Source organism: Pygocentrus nattereri, chromosome 7 (assembly GCF_015220715.1).
Source record: "Pygocentrus nattereri isolate fPygNat1 chromosome 7, fPygNat1.pri, whole genome shotgun sequence".
NCBI classification, from domain to species: domain Eukaryota; kingdom Metazoa; phylum Chordata; class Actinopteri; order Characiformes; family Serrasalmidae; genus Pygocentrus; species Pygocentrus nattereri.
Window position 1 is genome coordinate 2,748,475 of NC_051217.1, and position 19,720 is coordinate 2,768,194.

Genomic DNA, 19,720 nt, shown 5'->3' on the forward strand with positions numbered 1-19,720 from the left:
AGTGTGCTCACTGCCCCCTAGTGTGTGTGTGTGTGTATGTGGTGTTTCACTTCACGGATGGGTTAAATGCGGAGGTGAAATTTCCCCGTTGTGGGATTAATAATGGTCACTTAATCTTAATCTAACTTGTGGCCGTGGCTTCAGTAATTCGAGGCCTCAATATAGTCCTTTGTTGCCGCGTACCATGTCATCTTATAAGCTCTGTAAATAAGCAGCGCCGCTATCCAAGCAAAGTATTTACGCATTTTACACATCCGGGTAGTGTTTTAAAGGGGATTCGGAGTTTTGTGCTTTAGTAATGAGAACTCTAAGAGTTTGAAAGCCCCCTGCAGATGCTTGATCCTGAAATTAAAACCTTTTTTGGCAGTTTAACGTCAAACCGCTCTGAAACGCTTTGTTTGCATCTCCACGGGTGGGTAGCGCTGTCGCCTCACAGCGAGGAGGGCCTGGGTTCGAGGTCTGTCTGCCCTCCGCGCGATGACCGCTGGGTTTGGCTCCAGCACGCCGCCGCGACCCTGAGGGAGAAGCGGCTTAGATGGATGAATGGAGCCCTTTAAGGCTTCTCGGGGCCAGCAGGGGGCGCTGTTACAATTTCCCAGCACATGATAAGAGAGCAGTGTTGACGGAAATGAAGTGAAGTTTGGTTTGAAAACTTGCCCGTGAGTGTGTTTAAGGTTTAGCAGCGCTGCCTGTCCCGGGCGACCCCACTAACATGCCAGTCGCGTGTGTGGGCTGGTAAGAAGACAGACAGACAGACAGACAGACAGACAGACAGACAGACAGACAGACAGTCCTGCAGGAACGTGACGTCCAACAAAAAGCCGTCTGTCGACTTGACCGCCTCCGGCCGCAGCGATGCAGCGCTGCTCGGACCCCCCGAGCGCGGTAGCGGACCTGAGCTGCAGTGGGTCGAAGTACCGCGTTCTGGTCGGAGTCACCGGCAGCGTCGCAGCGCTTAAAGTGCCCCCGCTGGTGTCGCAGCTGCTCGAGATCCCAGAGGCGAGTGTCAGAAACCGTGTTCGGTGAAACAGCACTGAAGAAATCAGTTCACTACTTTGCCCTTTTCATCACCACGACCATAACAATCCCTGCTTGCGTGGTTGCCAGATCGCGGCTTTAGTCTCCATTAAGAACATTTTCAGAAAAGCATGTAATGAAACAGCACCACAGTTAGGAAACCATGAATAATGTAAGTGAAATAATTAAATTACTTGAATGTGCCTCTTATTTCCATAAGTTTTAACATAGTCTACCTTTAAGGCTCCGCTGAACAGACCACGGGCTGTTACAGTTTACAGAACCGCTGGATTGTGTACAGTCAGTTAAGTGAACTGGACAATGTGGCTATAGTAAAGGACAGTCCATTACATCAGTAATAAACTGGGTTTGGTCTGTAATAATTCAACCTGTATTATTAAGTATTTCCGTTTATCAATACCACGTATGTTATATACTTAAAAAAACGTTAAAATAATTACAATTAAAGCAGCCCAAGTCTGTCCACCCGCCAAAGCATATCTTTTCCCCTGCAAAATCCAGCAAAAGTCCGGCGAATCTGACGGGAAACCGCCTAATCTGGCATCATTCTCTGTATGATTGGATTGTCCACTAGAGGGCGCTGCCCGCCTAGAATAGCAAGTGGTGTATCTCTGATCTCTGGATTGGCAAGAAAGCGGCCTGTTGCACAAAACAGTGTAAAGCGCCAAATTGCTGGGGATTTATGGCAGCCGCAGATTATGGTAACCTTTGAAAAATGTGATTAATAAGAATTTTATGTGAAGATGTGCACTGGATGCAAAAGACGAATGTAAACTTGACCGCTCTAACTGCCAGCACAGAGTCTCAGGTTTGAATTGATTTAGTTATTAGTTCTGTAAATGCTAATTAATGAATTCATCCCAAAATGAATTGAAAATGAATTGCAGACAGCAAGCAATGCCTCACAGTAAAGCTGGAATATTAATATTTTGTTAGATCACAGGAACTCCTACAGGATTCTTATTAGAATCATGACAGCTACCAACGTGTACTGTAGGGTGGACAAATGTTATATAAGCTACTGTAGACCTGCTGCTATGTAGAACCACCTACGGCACATTCTCCATGGATTCCAACAACTTTTTCACCATGCAAAGGGCCCTTTAATTATGCAAAGTGCTCCACGAGTGTTTATGGTTCTTTATAAAACCATTTTCTTCACTGAAGAACCCTTGAAGAACCGTATTTTTTAAGAGTGTATGTTAAACTCTGTCATGCTTCAATGTTTTTGTTTGTTTATTTATTTATTTATTTAGTACATGGTGAAATGGTTCTTCAGTTTCATGTTGTACATAGAATAGAATAGAATAGAATAGAATAGAATTCAACTTTATTGTCATTGTGTATGTCGCAGGTACAAAGCAACGAAATGCAGTTTGCATCCATCCAGAAGTGCTTAGCAGAAATATAAATATGTATGTTACAATGTACAGTAAGTATAGTATATACAGGTTAAAAATATGAGGGGGTATCGATATGAAGGGGGTTATACAGGTTATAAACAAGAATGCACAGGTTATAAATATGAAGGGGGATAAGTATGTACTTATGAATAGGTAGAATATTTACACAGTATATACAATAATGGGCAGTATATACATCAGATGTAAGTGCCGGTAAGTGGTGTTGAGTGGTGTGTAAGTCTGTGTGTTATTGGTGTGTGTTAGGGTACAGTCCATTGTTATTTGTTTAGATGTCAGGAGGCAGAGTTCAGGAGTGTGGAAGCTGTTCCGGTACCTGGTGGTCTTAGCCCGGAGGCTCCTGTAGCGCCTCCCAGAGAGCAGGAGGGTGAAGAGTCTGTGTGCTGGGTGACTGGGTTCTTTGATGATTTTCCCAGCCCTCTTCAGACACCACTTCCTGTCCTCTATGGCAGGAAGTGGTGCACCGATGATGCGCTGGGCAGCTTTTACCACCCTCTGCAGCGCCTTCCGGTCTGAGGCAGAGCAGCACCCGTACCATACTGTGATGCAGTTGGTCAGGATGCTCTCAATGGTGCAGTGATAGAAGTTCACCAGGATGTCTGAGGACAGGTGGTTCATCCTCAGCCTCCTCAGAAAGAAGAGGCGCTGGTGAGCCTTCTTTACCAGCTTGGAGCAGCTGGTCGTCCAGGTGAGATCCTTGGAGATGTGGACACCAAGGAACTTGAAGCTGTTCACACACTCCACTGCCGTCCCCTTGATGTGGATGGATGGATGTGGGTCAGCATTCCTTCTGAAGTCCACAATGAGCTCCTTAGTTTTCTCAGCGTTGGGCAGAAGGTTGTTTGTGTCGCACCACTCAGCCAGACGATCCACCTCCTCCCTATAGGCTGTCTCATCGTTGTTTTTGATGAGGCCAAGCACCGTGATGTCATCTGCAAACTTAATGATGGTATTGGAACCATCGACAGGCTTGCAGTCATGGGTGAAGAGGGAGTAGAGGAAGGGACTCATCACACAGCCTTGTGGTACATGGTGATGGTGGATGAGCAGTGGTTGTCCAACCGGACATGTTGGGGTCGGTTGGTCAGGAAGTCCAGTAACCAGTTGCACATGAGGGAACTAATGCCCAAGTCTGCGAGTTTTGTGATGAGTTTTGAGGGGATGACTGTGTTGAATGCTGAACTGAAGTCTACGAACAGCATCCTGACGGAGGTATTTTTATTGTCCAGGTGTGAGAGGACAGAGTGCAGTGCTATGGAGACTGCATCTTCTGTGCTCCTATTCTGGCGGTATGCAAATTGGTGGGCATCCAGGGTGGGGGGGAGACAGGATTTGAGCTGTGCTAGGACCAGCCGCTCAAAGCACTTTGTGATGATGGGGGTGAGGTCATTCAGTCGTGATGGTTTGGAATTTTTGTGTATCGGGACGATGGAGGTGGTTTTGAAGCAGCTTGGTACCACAGCATGGGCCAAGGACAGGTTGAATATGTCCGTCAGCACTCCTGCCAGCTCTACAGAACATGCTCTGAGAACACGTCCAGGGATGCCATCAGGACCCGCAGCCTTGTGGACTTTAATCCTGCCCAGCGCGGCTCCTACATCGGTGGGAGAAAGAGTCAGTGGTTGGTGGTCTGCAGACACATCTGCCTTGGTTGCAGTTGTTGGGTTCCCTCTCTCAAAACGAGCGTAGAAATTGTTGCGCTCGTTGAGGAAGGAAACATCAGAGGAGGCGGGGGAGGGGTTGATGGTCTTGTAATCTGTGATAATCTGGAGTCCTTGCCTCATACGTCGGGGGTCGGAGTTGGAGAAGTGTTCTTCTACCTTCCCTTTGTAGTGGTGTTTGGCCTTTTTTCCTATATAGAACCTTTTGGTTCTATGTAGCACCGAAAAGGGTTCTGTTATTGTTATGATGTCGATTTTGTAGCAGCAGAAGAACCCTTTTGGTGCTACATAGAACTATTTTCAAACAGATTCTATATAGAACCATGTGCAACACATTCTCCAACAATCTGAAGAATCATTTCACCATGCAAAGAGCCACTTAAGCATACAGTAGTTTTATGTAGAACTCATGGTTCTAAATAGAACCACCGCCTTTACTGAAGATCCCTTGAAGAACCGTCTTTTTGTGTGTACAGGAGGCAGATATATTTTAGAGTGTTATGGAATTACTGTAATTTACTTACGTTTTCTTATATTGTTACTATGGATTTTTGTATGGAAATGAAGTCGTATCTCTGTATGTTTTATATGCCTCTTCTATCTTATAGCAATTACATATATATAGTGGCTACTCTCAGACACTGATCAAATGTTCCTTTGCCATAGATTGATGTACGTGTAGTTACCACAAACCGAGCGACCCATTTTTACAACATCGCTGCTGTTCCTGTCCGCGTCTACACAGACGCAGATGAGTGGGAGGTGAGTAGCGTCAGATGTGCTCAGATGGACTGCTCTGAGTCATGAGGAGAGAACAATGTGAGTTGCATGTGTTGTAGATGTGGAGAACGCGCCCCGACCCCGTGCTACACATCGAGCTGAGACGATGGGCCAACCTGCTTGTCTTGGCGCCGCTGGATGCCAACACGCTTGGCAAGATAGCCAGCGGTATCTGTGACAACCTCCTGGTGAGAGATTTATATAATCATACATACACAGTCGTATGCAAACATTGGTCAGTTTACATGTTACGTTGATTCAAGTGAACACATTCTGTACCGTGAACAAATTTCATTGTGTATTTTTCTTCAAATTTCAATGAACAATTTCAGTTTGTGTGCTGGGTTTTAACATATTGGAGTAAGTGAAACACACAGTATAATTTTATATATATATATAAATGTGTTATATATATATATATAACTTTTTGCACAGGTCATGTTTCATTTTTAAATTATTTAAAATTTGGCGATTAAACAGCAGTTGTGCTTTAAAGTGTGCGGAAGTGTGTTCTCTGTAGAGGTTGTTAACTTATTTCCACTCACAAAATCAAGAAAACATGTAATCTGACAGGGGGCTCCCAAATTGTGTATATGGCTGTATGTTCAGAAACCACATCAAGTGAAAAGTTCTACTTTTGACTCATCTGCACATGGAGTACTGCTTCATGGTTATGTCATTATGGTTTGGCTCTCCTAGAAATGAGCAATGGTCTTTTCGTTTGTTAGCAATGTTACTGCCTGTGTAACGCCTGAATGGATGATTCTGAGATTGGCCTGGAGAGATTTTTGAGATTCCAGCTATATCGCAATACCAACTTCAACCCTTTAGCCAATTTTAAAGTTATTTAAAGCTATTATGACTTGATCCATATCAGACCCAATCATCCCCTGCAGTTTGGCTGTGTTCACTATACCTCTTGTTTCACCCACATTGATTGTATATCGCATGTTAAGGACCTTGCACAGCGAACAAAATCTTACCTTTTTTAACCACAGTGGCCTGCAAAAGGACAAAACTCAAAATGCTTAGAATTAAATACAGTCAAAAAGCTTCTTGTGGATATGGAAATGTATTTAATACATCAATAACTATTCAAATGGGTTGTTTTTGCCTGGCAGACATGTGTGGTACGAGCCTGGGACACAAGCCGCCCTCTGCTGTTCTGCCCTGCGATGAACACAGCCATGTGGCAGCACCCAATCACTGCCCAGCAAGTGGCCACCCTTCAGGGCTTTGGATATGTGGAAATCCCCTGCGTTGCTAAAAAACTGGTCTGTGGAGATGAAGGTAAACAAAAGCCAGTGACATATTATACTTGCTTGGTATGTTATTGATAAACCTTGATATAAAACATAGTGATCTGCTTCAAATGATAATAATTCTAATAACTGTGTACCTTAGTACTGAGGAGATTCTGATTGAATATATATCCAGTCGTTCTGACTGGTACTGGTCTGACAAGTGTGTCGTGAAAGTAAGGGGTCTGACATACGATGTCAAAATCTCAAGAAAACAAGTAATTATTTCATACCTTCTTAGGATTTTGACTTAGTAGTAAGTAAATGTTTTGAAATCGTTAAATTCAAAGAACATATATTTTTTAAGGTAAGACAAAACTTTGAAGTGATTAATTTGACACCAGTCAGTATTTCAACTTAAGTCAAAATGTCAAGGAAATAAAGCATGATTTTAATAGAAGTGAAAATATTGAGAAAATGTCATTATTCTATAGAACATAAGCCAATATGTACAAGTAATAAGTACGAAATAAAGAAAAAAGCAATTCATTTGAGATTTAAAAAGTCCAAATTTAGACAGCCTGCTGCGAGAAACAGAGGGGACAGAAAAAGGTTTTCTTTCTCCCACTCAGCAGAAACGGCTTACACAATCTGCATAACTTGCAGAAAGAGTTTCTGCAAAAGGAGGAAACACTTCCAGTTTATTCTGCTTTCTACATGAATATCCCCATTTGCTGCATTTTATGTACATTCTCACAGCCTGAACAATAACCGAAAGTAGTGCTGGTGATAATTTTATATGTATTTATATTATTGTATTATTTAAATTGTGTTATGGACCTGAGAGGAGTATTTATTTTAGTAGGAGTTTCAACAAAAACAAATCTATCAACTGAAGCGTGAGCAATGATTTCAGTGTGCATTAATGTTTTCTTTACAGAGCCGTGATAGTTTTGGTCACTGGTATCATTTAAGGGGAAATTTTCATATCGTCCCATGTGTACTCCAGCATATGTAAATATGTCAGTAGGAAATTACTGGAGAGGGGGTTCTCCCATCCATGCACTTAACATTCCTGTGTAAAATGAAATGCTTTGTCCATTCAACTGATATCACACAGTTGTAATGTTGTAGTACTCATCCAAATTCTGTGATGAAGTGACCCTCTTGCCAGGAGTTGCAGAGATAAGCATGTTCTCTCTGTTGACTTTTCTTGGTTCAGTCCAGTCACCTCACACTAAAGCTTCTGTCTGTTTATAGGTAAAGGTGCAATGGCTGAAGTGGCAACTATTGTAGAGACAATCCAGCGGTACCTTCCCAAGCCAGCTGTGTAATCACAGTGCTAGCAGAGGAAAGAAAAAGTCGGAACATTGCAACGAGCACCAGGCTACATTCGATCAATTTAAATTATTTCTGTGAATGTTTTTATAATTTAATACATCATTTATATGATTTGTCCTTGCTTTATATCTTCTCAGTTGATACCTGAAGGCAAGTTGTTTTCCCAGGTTAAGTGTACTAGAAATTACAGAATAAATGATGTTATGTATGAAAAATGCTTCCATTGCTTAAATTCAGATTTAGGGGGTTCCTTTGTGCACTTTATTAGGTTTATGAAAGGGAAAAAAATTAGAAATCAGCCGCTTTAAGGTGCACACATTGCTGACATGGGCATGTCACACAGACTGTAGAATCTCCATAAAGAAGCAAAAAACATGAGAGGCTCTGGAGCAGCTGCTCTGGAGTCTTAGGTGATGATGCCCAATGCCAAGAGCCATCTAGAGGGTTACAAAGCCATCCAGCAATGGGATGTGGAGCAGTGGAACTTCGTTCTCTGGAGTGATGGAGCTCCATCCAATACCTAATGAGTTGGAGTGATCCAGAAGTGATCAAGCTTCCCAGAATAACAGAGGCTGTAGCACATTCAGAATTTAACAAGAAGATCTTCTTTCTAAAAACACCAGGATACTCTCAAGTACCTATAATATGATTTGCATCCGCAAAGAGGTTAGCGTATAGGTTTCAGGTCTGAACCTAAATGACCACAACTTGTCCACTAAATATTTCTACATATTTATCATAATGTAGAAAAGTCACAGAGCACCTTTTCGTTTATCTGATTTCCTGTCAAAACTACCATTAAATACAAGTTATTCAGTCTTTAGGTATTTCAGTGTGTAGTGTGTCCACGCTTTACCTTTAATACAGCTGCCATTCTTTTCTAAAATCTGCAGGGATATTTCTCCACACCTCCAAAGTTCAGTCTTAGAAGTTGGTTACAGTCTCCTTTTCACAATCCAAGTAATCACAATTATAGATTTAGACCTATCGATCCAGTAAACCTCACGCCACATCTCAGGTGTCCAGTTTCAGACTTCTAGTGCATTTCCTTTTCTCAGTTACAGCTTCTTGACAGCTACTCATCCTCTCAGGCCCGTAACATTGACTTGTCTTCTCAGGGGAAGGATGGACAGAAACACCTGTAGATTTTTTCAGATCTGAAGCAACAGTAGAGCTTGATTTTCTCCTCTCAGAGATTAAAACAGTCAGTACTATTCATCTGATAGTGGCAGTTTTGGTGTTCATCTTTTAATATTTTTCAGCTCCCGTTTTTGGAAACTCCTGCTTTTTCCACATATTTTCTTTGACGTTCCTCATACAAGTTGTTTCATATCACCTTAGAAGTATCATCTTTAGCCATTCTAGAATCACATGAGAGAAACTCGTAAGCTGTAACTGGTTGGGTTTAAGATTGTAATGATGGAGGCGTTAAAGCGGCAGTGTGTTGCACAAAATTGAATACTGATTTGAAGCTATACGTTTATACGTTCATTTTCTGTTAAATTAATGTTTCCAGAAATTGAAAATTGAATAACATTATGACTGGAAATTACATGAACCAAAGGGTGACTGACTTTCGCACAGTATTGTAGGTGAGGGCTGTACAGGGCACCCTGATTTTGTGAATGCCTGTTTTCTAGAATCTCTTCTGTGCCCAAGGCCCTCTTGACAGAGATGGATTCTCCTAGCGTGTTCTAATGTTACTAACTATTGTTACAATATATAATTCTGTATGTATATATATATATATATATATATATATATATATATATATATATATATATATATATATATATATATATATATATATATACACATATAGGGTCCTCTCTGGGGAGTTTGCATGTTCTCCCCGTGTCTGCGTGGGTTTCCTCCGGGTTCTCCGGTTTCCTCCCACAGTCCAAAGACATGCAGTCAGGCCAATTGGACGTGCTAAACTGCCCCTGGGTGTGAGTGACTGTCTGTGTCTGTCTGTCTGCCCTGCGATGGACTGGCGACCTGTCCAGGGTGTATCCTGCCTTCCGCCCGAAGACTGCTGGGATAGGCTCCAGCATCCCCCCGTGACCCTGACGGAGAACCGGCTTGGAAAATGGATGGATGGATGGATGGATGGATATTGTTATTAATGATCAATTTAAGAGCTAACAGTATAACTTCTAAGAAAATAAGAAAAAATGTCTAAGTGTAAAGAGCTTGAATGGCAAGATGGTTCCCAGACAACCACAATGCAATGATCATTGCAAAACACCCATGTTTATATCTTGTTTGGGGTGATGAAATTATCACCCCTCCCTTTCTATAAAATTCTATACCATCTTCGTTCCCATCATTTCCAAGACTTCACGTTTCCTTGGGAACCCTTATTTCCAATCATACATGATATGTGTTTTTTAATAATATCTCAACTGTACCAGAATGTTCCATTCTCCCAAGGGCATTAGCTTTTGACTGGTTGCATTGTAAATTCACCCACCCCACCTCTATTTTATCATCTCAAGGTCAGCTTCTTCATTCTCACATAGCCGCATTAGCACATTCTCACAAACTTCTAGAGGCCTCTTTGTTAAAAGGCACTCCGGCGTCCAAGTTCCCATGCAAGCTAAGGCCTGTCTTGCAGTGTGAAGATTACTATTCTTTTGGTTAATAAACGCTACTTGTTAGAACTATCAATTATAAAGATTATTTATTCAAAACATCCAACAACACTTTGTTGTTGAACTGTGGTAATGACTGTGGTCAAGTATCACCTCCTTGGTCTTGTTTCAAGTCCCTTGAAAATAAAGCGGAGAACTTTCTGAATGCGCTTTCTGGAATTTCTGTTGAAAATCGGCCAAAACATGTTCCGTATATTAATATCAGATGACATAAAACAGTGTCTTCTTTGCTCAGAGTGAGCAGCTCCCACAGTCAAGATCCCACAGCTGTTCGTACACCAATTGTCAAGCTGATAACAGTTATAGTTTTGACTCTGCAGGCCACTTGCATTCATTTGTAAAGCTTGAAAAGAGATGACACCCGATGGCAAAGATTCTTATCACCTTATCTGGCTGGACTGGAGGACCATTGGCATCATTGTCATTCGAAGAGCTGCGTCTGCAACTCCATATTCAAACAGCCGGAGTGACTTCTGTAAAAAGCACCACAAAGAATCAAATCAAATTTATTTGTAGTGCTTTTTACAACGGATGTTGTCACAAAGCAGCTTCACAGAATTCCAGAAAACACAGAGTTTTAACAAGATTAATTAATTAATAAGCCAGCACTCTGGGATCTGAGTAGTCGTGATAGCTCGTAATAGGAAATAAGGTCTTGCAGGTACTCATGAGCAAGCCCATGTGGGGATTTATAGGTCAATAAAAGAATTTTATAATCAATACGGAATTTATCAGGCAGCCAATGAAGTGTTGATGCATACTGATCAATGCACAATCCTGGGTCCATGACTATATCATGACCTATGGGGGTCAGGCCTATGGTGCGCATAAGGCCTTAGGGCTTGCATCGTACAGAGGCCTCAGCTTATGCTCGTGCGTTGATATGGTTAGTTGTAACCCATAGTGACAATGATATCTCATTAGCAATGTTCTAACATTATCTGTTGTTTAGGCTCCATGTTCCTTGATGTCATAAACGTCCCTGGGGGCCCTCGTCCACCTAAATCTCTATTTCATCCAATCCTCTCCCTCTATTGTCTTGTCGCATGATCGCGCGATGGTCATGCCGTTTGTGTGTATATAAACTCTGCTATTCTGATTAATAAAGGTGAGAGACTTTCTGAGTACAGACACTGTCTCTGTGGTCATTTAAGTTTCCCCCCAGCTGGCTGGACTCTTAGAAGGACTGAGGGCTTCTGGCTAAGTTCACAGCTTTGGTATTGAGGTCGAACCCCAGAACCTAAAACACGATCAAACGGTTCTAACAGGCGTTACAGTAGAATAGCCAAGAAGTAAAGAAGGCATGTACTAGTGTTTCTGGTCATCTATCTGGTCATTTATTTCTTGCCAATTTTGGACCCAGAAGGAGAACCTCTGTTTTGTTACTGTTTAGTAGGAGGAAGTTCCGCAACAGCCAGCATTTCACGTCTTTTACACAGTCCTGTGATGTGGCCTGAATCCAGATTGGAATTTTTCATATGTAGATATTTTTCATATGTACATATTTCTTATTTAGATATGAACTAAGTTGTTGGGCCACAGCTTTTTCTAAGATCTTAGATATAAATGGCAAGTTAGAAATAGGCCTGTAATTTGACAATACACTAAAATCAAGATTTGGTTTCTTGATCAGGGGTTTGATAACTGCTAGTTTAAAGGCTTTGGGGACATGGCCCAGACTAAGGGACGAGTTTACTGTAGTTAAAAGAGGGTTTCTAATAACTGGCAGTACTTCTTTGAGTAATTTTGAGGGAATTGCATCAAGTGTGCAGGTTGTGCGATTTGCAGAGGAGATAATCTTCTCTATTTCCAGCTGTGGGAGTGGGTAAAAAATTTCCAGCCTTTGTTCTATAACTGTGTTTTGTTTTATATCAGCCACATCAGATGACAGCCAAGTTGGATTTAATACTGTGGGCTGAATTTGTTGTCTAATATTTTCCATTTTATTATTAAAGAAGTCCATAAAAACTTCACTGGTGACAGTCGCTGGAATTTGTGGTTCAGCACCTGCCTCATGTTTTGTAATTCTGGAAATCACACTAAGCAGAACTCTAGGATTATATTTATTATTCTCGATCAGCGAGGCAAGATATGCTGAGTGAGCTTTAGTGAGAGCATTTCTATACTCTATAAGGCCGTCCTTCCAGGCAGAGTGGAACACTTCCAGCTTAGTTCGTCACCATTTCCGCTCTAGTTTCCGAACTGTTTGTTTTAAGGTATGGGTTTGATCATTGTACCATGGGGCTTTTTCTGCCTTATTCTTTTTATTTTAAGTGGCGCCACATTTTCTAAAGTGGATCGGAAGGTATTTTCTAAATAATCATTTAGTAAATCTAGCTCCATTGGGTCTGATGGACTGAAAACTGGGGTTGATAGTTCTGGGAGATTTTCTATAAATTGTAGGGCGGTAAAAGGTTTTATTGAGCTATATTATGGCTAAGTCGTAGCTCATATGAAATTAGGTAATGGTCGGAGATTGCTGAGGTTTGCGGTAGGGTATTAAGCTTGTCTATGTTAAGACCTGGTGTCAAAACTAAATCTAACGTGTGACAACAGTCGTGTGTAGGCCCTGTTACATTTTGGGTAAAACCAACAGAGTCTAGAATTGAGGTAAATGCCTTTTTAGTGGGTCATCTACCTTCTCAGAGTGGATATTAAAATCTCCTCAATTATTACTTTATCGTTGCACACAGCCAGATTTGCAGCAAAATCACTAAATTCTTTAAAAAATTCAGAGTAGGGCCCCTGTGGCCTGTAAATGTTAAATAATGAAAATACGTTATTTTTTGTGACTGGATTTGCGACGTGAATGGAAAGGACCTCAAAGGAAGTGAAGGTGTCACATTGTTTCTGACTAACATCTAGAGTATTTTGGTAGATTACACAGACTCCACCACCCTTGCCTGATAATCTTGGCCTATGTGCGTTTCATTTACGATGACTGCTTTTGAGTTTAGTGATCTTATATTGAGTAATCCAAATTTCAGATTTAAGGTTAGAATTTAGTGCTATCATCTGAATATGGATATAAGTTGATTAGGTTATTTAAACAGGCTGATTGAGTTTTTCTATGATTAAACTTAGTTTTAATTCAGGGCAAAGAATCAGTCTCAATAAAGTTGAACTTGGGTGACGTCTCAAGGTGGTTCGCAGATGGTCGGTTTAGCCTGTCTGTCTGCGGCCTGGTCCCGGCTCTGGACTGTCAGCAGGTATTTACACTACTGTGCCGACTAACTAAAAGACTATGTGCTATGCTGCAGGAAAGTAAGGCAGCACCCTCCAGCGTGGGGTGGACGCCATCCCTACCTATAAGACCAGGCTTGCCCTCAAAACGCAAAGAATTGTCTATAAAACCCACTTGATTTTCAGAACATCACTTGGACATCCAGCAGTTTAATGCTGAAAGCCTGCTGTAGGCTTCAGTGCTGAGCTGCACTGTGATGGGGCCAGAGCAAATTACGTCATTGGACATCATCTGGGCCTTAATCACCTCTCTAATATTAGCCTTAGTTATCTCAGACTGCCGCAGATGGATATCATTGGCCCTTACATGAGTGACGATCCTTGAATATCTCTTACTAGCTAAAAGTCTAAGGTTGCCACTAATGTCTGGCGCTCTGGCTCCCGATAAACATCTAACTGTTACAGCTGGCGTCCCTAAAGGAGTAGCCGATTTCACATGTCGGACAATCGAGTCTCCTATAACCAGGGCTCCACAGCAGGTGCTTCACTGAGCAGGGCAACCCTGTTTGACACGCGAATTGGAGGAGCGTGGTGTTCCTAGCTTTGGCCTCAGCGTTAGCATTAGCCTTAGCTTTCCGGCCAGACCACCGAGGCGTCACCCATTCACCCCGCTGTGAGGGCTCTATCGCCGAGGTCAGGGGGTGCTAACTCTCCCTAGGGCACCCGGAGCTGCTAACACTGAATCTTGCTGTCTGCCCTATAATAACCCCCAGATGCGCACCTCTAGCTGGTCCACCTTCTCCACCAGAGAGCTATCTAGCTGGCACTTAGCACAAACACAGCCACTATCATTATCACTAGAGGTGGAAAGGAGTCAGATATGTACGCTTGACAAAGCCACATCTTCTCTTCTTAGTCATCTTGCTGTTGTTTAGCAAAATATTATAGAACTTTCAAGCTAGAACCAAAAAACTTAGCAGAAATCTTCATTTTATATTGATAGTCTGCACACCTCACATCTCTGGGGCTTAAGAGTTTTTGTACTTTCAGTAAATGTCCATTGATTTCAATGTTGGAAGAGTGGTCTAATTACAGCTGGATAAAACTAAATTCATTAGTTTGCAGAGGTATTAGTCAGATGTACCTGGTCGAATTTCTATGTACTAATGTAAAATTTATGGATTTCCTGAGTATTGAGTTTTGAATAGTAACACTTCTGCTCAAGTGTATTTGTGAGGAAAGGAATCTACTTTTACTTGTACTTTTTACTCTGAAAAAATAGTACTTTGAATTTACATGATTATGTACAGCACAGGAATAAGATGCATTAACAAAATCATTTGCAGCTGGTCACATCTCTGACTTTTCCTCAAAAGAGAAAAACAGAACCCAACAAACTTCACCTCCTGTGCCGATAGATTCTGGATGTGCTAAAAATATCCACTGCAGTTCTGTAAGTTGCTTAATATGTAAAATACTTAAAAAGTACTTTTAATATGACTTGAATAATTGTTTCACTCTAGGATTATAGGTTTAGGCTACTCTACATATTAATGCCTAAGGCCACTTTTTCTTGTACACTGAGTAACAGTGTATTTAACGTTGTGGCTTATATCTGTTACTTGTTTAACAGTGCCCAGAGATCTCAACTTCAACTCAACTGCTTTGCATAACGCAGCATTAAAGCTAAGGCCAACTTTGCATGCAGCTTTTTTTTCCACACCCAATAGTCTTCACACCTCCCTCCACTGTCATGCTTTGACTTTTCACTCCACAGAAAGAAATTTAGGACTGTTGCACTGTTACAGTTTGTCACCAAAAGTGAAAAAATGCTGTACAGTAAAAACTTATAGTTGTCCAACAAACAGAAATGCTACAGTACGTAAGCCCGTACCATCATGTTTTATATGCACTACAGACAAATACTCAAACAGCTGAGATAAGAAAAAAGAATGGCTTATAAAAAGGACTAGGAATAAAATATACAGTCAAGTGAAGAAGTAAGTACACCACCATGAAACTTTCAAACTTTAACATATTTCGAGACACAGATATTAAGTTTTTATTTAAACAGTGTTGATAGATAAAGGTGATATAATTTAACAAGTGACACTTATAATGAACTTTTTTGTCATGTTTATATAGTTGATCTAAACTTTAATGCAACTTTCTTAGGTGAAGAAAGTAAGTACACCCATACATAAATCACCATTACAAGTGTGACAAATTGAAATTAAACGCACCTGATCAGGTGCTAATGATTAGAACAATGTTAGAGAATACCTTGGAGGAATTTTTCCTACTTAAAACTCTGAAACCTACTCTAGTTTGCTCTTTGTTACTGGAGTGTGAGGTATCATCTTGCCTAGATCAAAAGAGGCCTCCAAGAAGACGGTTGTAAATCCCTATGAGTCTGGAAAGGGTTTAAGAAGATATCTGAAATGTTGGAAATAAATCATTCCACTATCTGGAAGAACATCTAGAAGTGAAGAAGATTCAAAACCACTGACAACTTGACTAGGCCAGGCCTTCCCAGCAAATTTAACCTGAGAGTAGACCATAAGATGGCAAAAGAAGTCTCTAAGAACCCCCAAAAAAGTGCATGCAAAAGAGACCTTCATGGGAAGTGCACCAAGAGAAAGACTTTGCTGCCTAAAATGGATAATGGAGTGTTGTTTATTCTCAGTTGTGTAGGTGGGGAGACGAAAGCTCTGCAGACACCATCTGGATTTAAACATGAACGACTTGATTTCAAATGAATAAGAGAGTGTTAAAGCCCTGTGAGAGTCCCGAAGGCATTTAGGCAAGAACCAGGACTTGTGAAACAGTGTGCTATGTACAGAACAGATGAGTAAAAGAAGAGTTGTTTGGCCACAGTACAACAAGCAATGTTTGGTGAAAAACAAAGACATAATCTTATTAGAAGAACCTTATACCAGTTGTAGAGCATGGCGGTACAAATATTTCGTGAATATCATAGGCTTCTCTTTTATACCAGGAGAACGGTTGAGGGCAACGTGAGAACATCTGTAAAAAGGTGAAGCTGAAGAAGTGGACCTACCAACAGGATAATGATCCCAAATGCAAAAATAAATCCACCAAGGAGCGGCTTAACAGGTAGAAGTGGAGGGCTATGAAATGGGCAAGTCAAAGCTTAGATCTGAATCCCACTGACATGACGTGGGGGGAATTTGAAAAGGGTTGCGCATGCAAAAAACCAGAAACATTGTACAGCTGCAAGAATTGTGTATGCAGAAATGGGCAAAACATTTTCCACACGCATAGGTCAGAAACTGGTAGACAGTTAGAGGAAACACCTACACATTGTTATTTCTGCCACAGGGGTAGTTACCAGCTACTAAAACTAGACTGCACTTGCTTCTTCAACAGATAAAGATGACAACTCAATGGTTTTTTTTTTAAATGAATAATTGTAAAGTCAAATTTGATTTCAATAACTCAGAGGGACACTAACTTAATTTAAATAATTTAAATAATTGTAACTGCTCTATACCTGATGTTTCACATTACTATCACAATCACCACCACCTTACTATATTCTTAAGTACTTAAATCTGGTGTACATACTGTAAATTCTCTATATTGTCTTAAATTATTAGTAAAGTGTTTATTTTTACATAAATGGCTGCAACTGTAACAACTGCAATTTCCCCCTGGGATCAATAAAGGAATCTGAATCTGAATCTGAATTTGTTCTGTTGCATATTGTTCATGTGTACATACAGTTTAACTGAAGATCAAATACTGATATGTCCACGTGTTTAATAATAAAAAAAAGCTTTATTTTATTTTTCCCGGCCTCTGAGTTTCCAATTAAAGTAAAGGATATGAAGGCAGGTCAGAAGACACTCCATGAAACAAGTTGAGAGAGAATATTTTTCCCCAACCGTGAACAGGGAACAACTTGTATTTCACATATTTCACAATCAGTACAATAGAGGGTCACACTGGCATCTAATTTAATAGCCTATACGTCACAAGTTTCAAATCAATTAAATTCAGTTTGATCTGCATGACTCCTAAAACACAAATCTCTTTACATAAGCATGTTATTGGGTTCATTTCCTTCATGTTATCATGAACAGTTCGTTTAAAAAATCCAGTTTGAGTGAAATGTCTGCCAAAATTAGCTCTAAATATGTTATAATATTAAATAGTAGCGAACACATTTGTCTTAGTATATCCACGTATGCAGCGTATTACCAGCTTACCTTATGGAAAAAAAACAAAACACTCAGACTGGCTTTAATAAACTTCAAATGCACGTGTTTAAACCGATTGATAACATTATTCAAATGGCATCTTTCCCCTTGTGAAGTAAACAGAGCGGATTTAATGGTAATCTGCTGCATTTTAACAGGGCAGATTTCACACTGATCTGCACATCGTTCATCTCTCACAAGATCTTCACAAGGTTTGACTTACTGAAGCTCACTCCTTTCTTTGAAATGGTTGGCATAAGACACACTGTGTTTGCACAACACTGACATGGTGTGCTAAAATCCCCAAAAGAGAAATATAAATGTTTTGTCTGTATGTTTCATGGTGTGTGATTAGCTGGAAACACTTAATGCAGAGAGAAGTCACACTGAAAAGGTCCTCCACCCCACAGTGTTGTCCTTCATATGAATTGAGTGCATTGTGTTGCATTCCATATGGTTATGAAATGATTTCTGCCGGTTTGTGATCCCTGAAAAGGAATTTAGTTCCCCTGAGATAAGAAAACTCCTCTGTGTACCTGAATATCCTTATATAGCACAGGCCGGTGGTAGCATAGTGTTAGGAGCAGTAAGCCAGCAACTGACAGGCCATAGGTTCAAATCCCAGGACCCATTAGGTCACCTGGTTGTATCCTAGTGTGCGGTGTCCTGCTCCCAGACTGGGCAGTTAGGCAGCAAAATGACACATTTCCCTTGTAGGATCAGTAAATTACATGACGAGTGGTTAGGGTTCTAGGGCTGTATTACATTAACTCTGAAATCTGTCTAGTCCCCCTGAGAACTTCGGTCAGCGCTGAATTTAGAACAGAAGCCACTACAGATCATCAGTTTTTGGGTTGTGGAATTATTAGCCTTATTATTGTTCATATTACTCTTTTAAGATTTATTAAAGAAAGCTTATGTTTAGCATTGAAAGGTCATATTAATGGTCATATTGTCCAATTCTAAGAGCTAAGAGTCAGCACATAAGGCTGTGTGCTGACTAACGGTGGAATACACAAGGACGTCAGATAACAGGAAATACCTCGAAGCTGATAGTAGCAGACACTGGGATTAGCACACCACACATGTGTACCATCTGGTCAGATAAGCAGAGCCATTGTCTGGAAAACGGGGGGAGTTGATAAACACAGGGGATACCTTAAGCTGACCTTGCAGACGCGCTCACGTCTCGAGCGCATCCTTAAACTTTTATGGTATAGATTGGTGAGCTGGGCTAACGCACACTTTGGAGGCTTGATGGAATCTACTGATATCTTGGGTAAGGGAGGAGCGGTCATGCGACTATCAAAAGGGAGTCAGATGAGAAGGGGTCAGAGCTGACTTGGGAGATACATGATGCATGTTCTCTGTTTGTAACCTCAGACCTCGGACCAGATCCGTTTTACGAATCATGGATTGTATGATATGAATCCAGCCGGATCAATGTCGGATACTTTTTGCTGTCTGGGTAATCTTATCATAACTCCAGATAAACAGTTTTACAGAAACAGCCTAACCAGACAGAATTTCCTAAATACTGTCCTAACTTTAAGACAACTTAACTTCTGTTTTAACAGTTTGTTTCTATTGTTTTATGCAGTGACAGGCAGCATATTTCACTGTAACAACCATGATGGTGTTAAATTTATCTACACTGCTTTGATTTTTTTAATAGCGTTTCAAAAATCCAAGACATTGCAGACACGATCTCCGCCATCCCCTCTTAATATAAAAGAAACATGCAATGTCAGCTGGCAAAATATATGCAGTGACATCTTCTCTATGTCCAGCAATTCAAAACTCCAATTAATTCAATATAAAAGCCTTCACAGAATATATATTACAGCCTCTAAACTACACCGTATGGGATTCAGTCACAGTGATAAATGCCGGCATTGTCCAGCTTTAACAGATAACTACTATCATGCCTTCTGGAACTGCCCCCGATCCAGCAGTTTTGGTCAGAGTTCATGGACAGGCCATCAGAGATTTTGGGCCTTGTCATCCCTTTATGTCCCATTGTAGCGCTACTTAATGACCTTGAAGTTTATCACGCTTCGGTTCTGTTTCACCTTTTTACATCAGTGACAGCAGTTAGCTGTCTAGCCAACTTGATTCATTTAATCACATATTTATGCTTCACCTTAGCACTTATGGTCAGTTGCTAGGTAACCGACA

General features: G+C 40.9%; 1 protein-coding gene across 2 annotated transcripts; it reads left to right on the top strand.

Moving 5' to 3' along the window:
• Window positions 1-103: 103 nt before the first annotated feature.
• Window positions 104-7,697, top strand: ppcdc (phosphopantothenoylcysteine decarboxylase). Of its 2 annotated transcripts, none has more exons than XM_017691554.2 (5): window positions 104-999; window positions 4,787-4,882; window positions 4,960-5,088; window positions 6,022-6,190; window positions 7,402-7,697. In XM_017691554.2, the coding sequence occupies exons 1-5, from the start codon at window positions 856-858 to the stop codon at window positions 7,473-7,475; spliced, it is 612 nt and encodes a 203-aa protein (XP_017547043.1). In that variant the 5' UTR covers window positions 104-855; the 3' UTR covers window positions 7,476-7,697. The 2 variants fall into 2 exon arrangements, with proteins under 2 accessions (XP_017547043.1, XP_037395968.1); XM_037540071.1 differs by lacking the exon at window positions 104-999 and adding an exon at window positions 1,013-1,189.
• The last annotated feature ends 12,023 nt before the right edge of the window (window positions 7,698-19,720 follow it).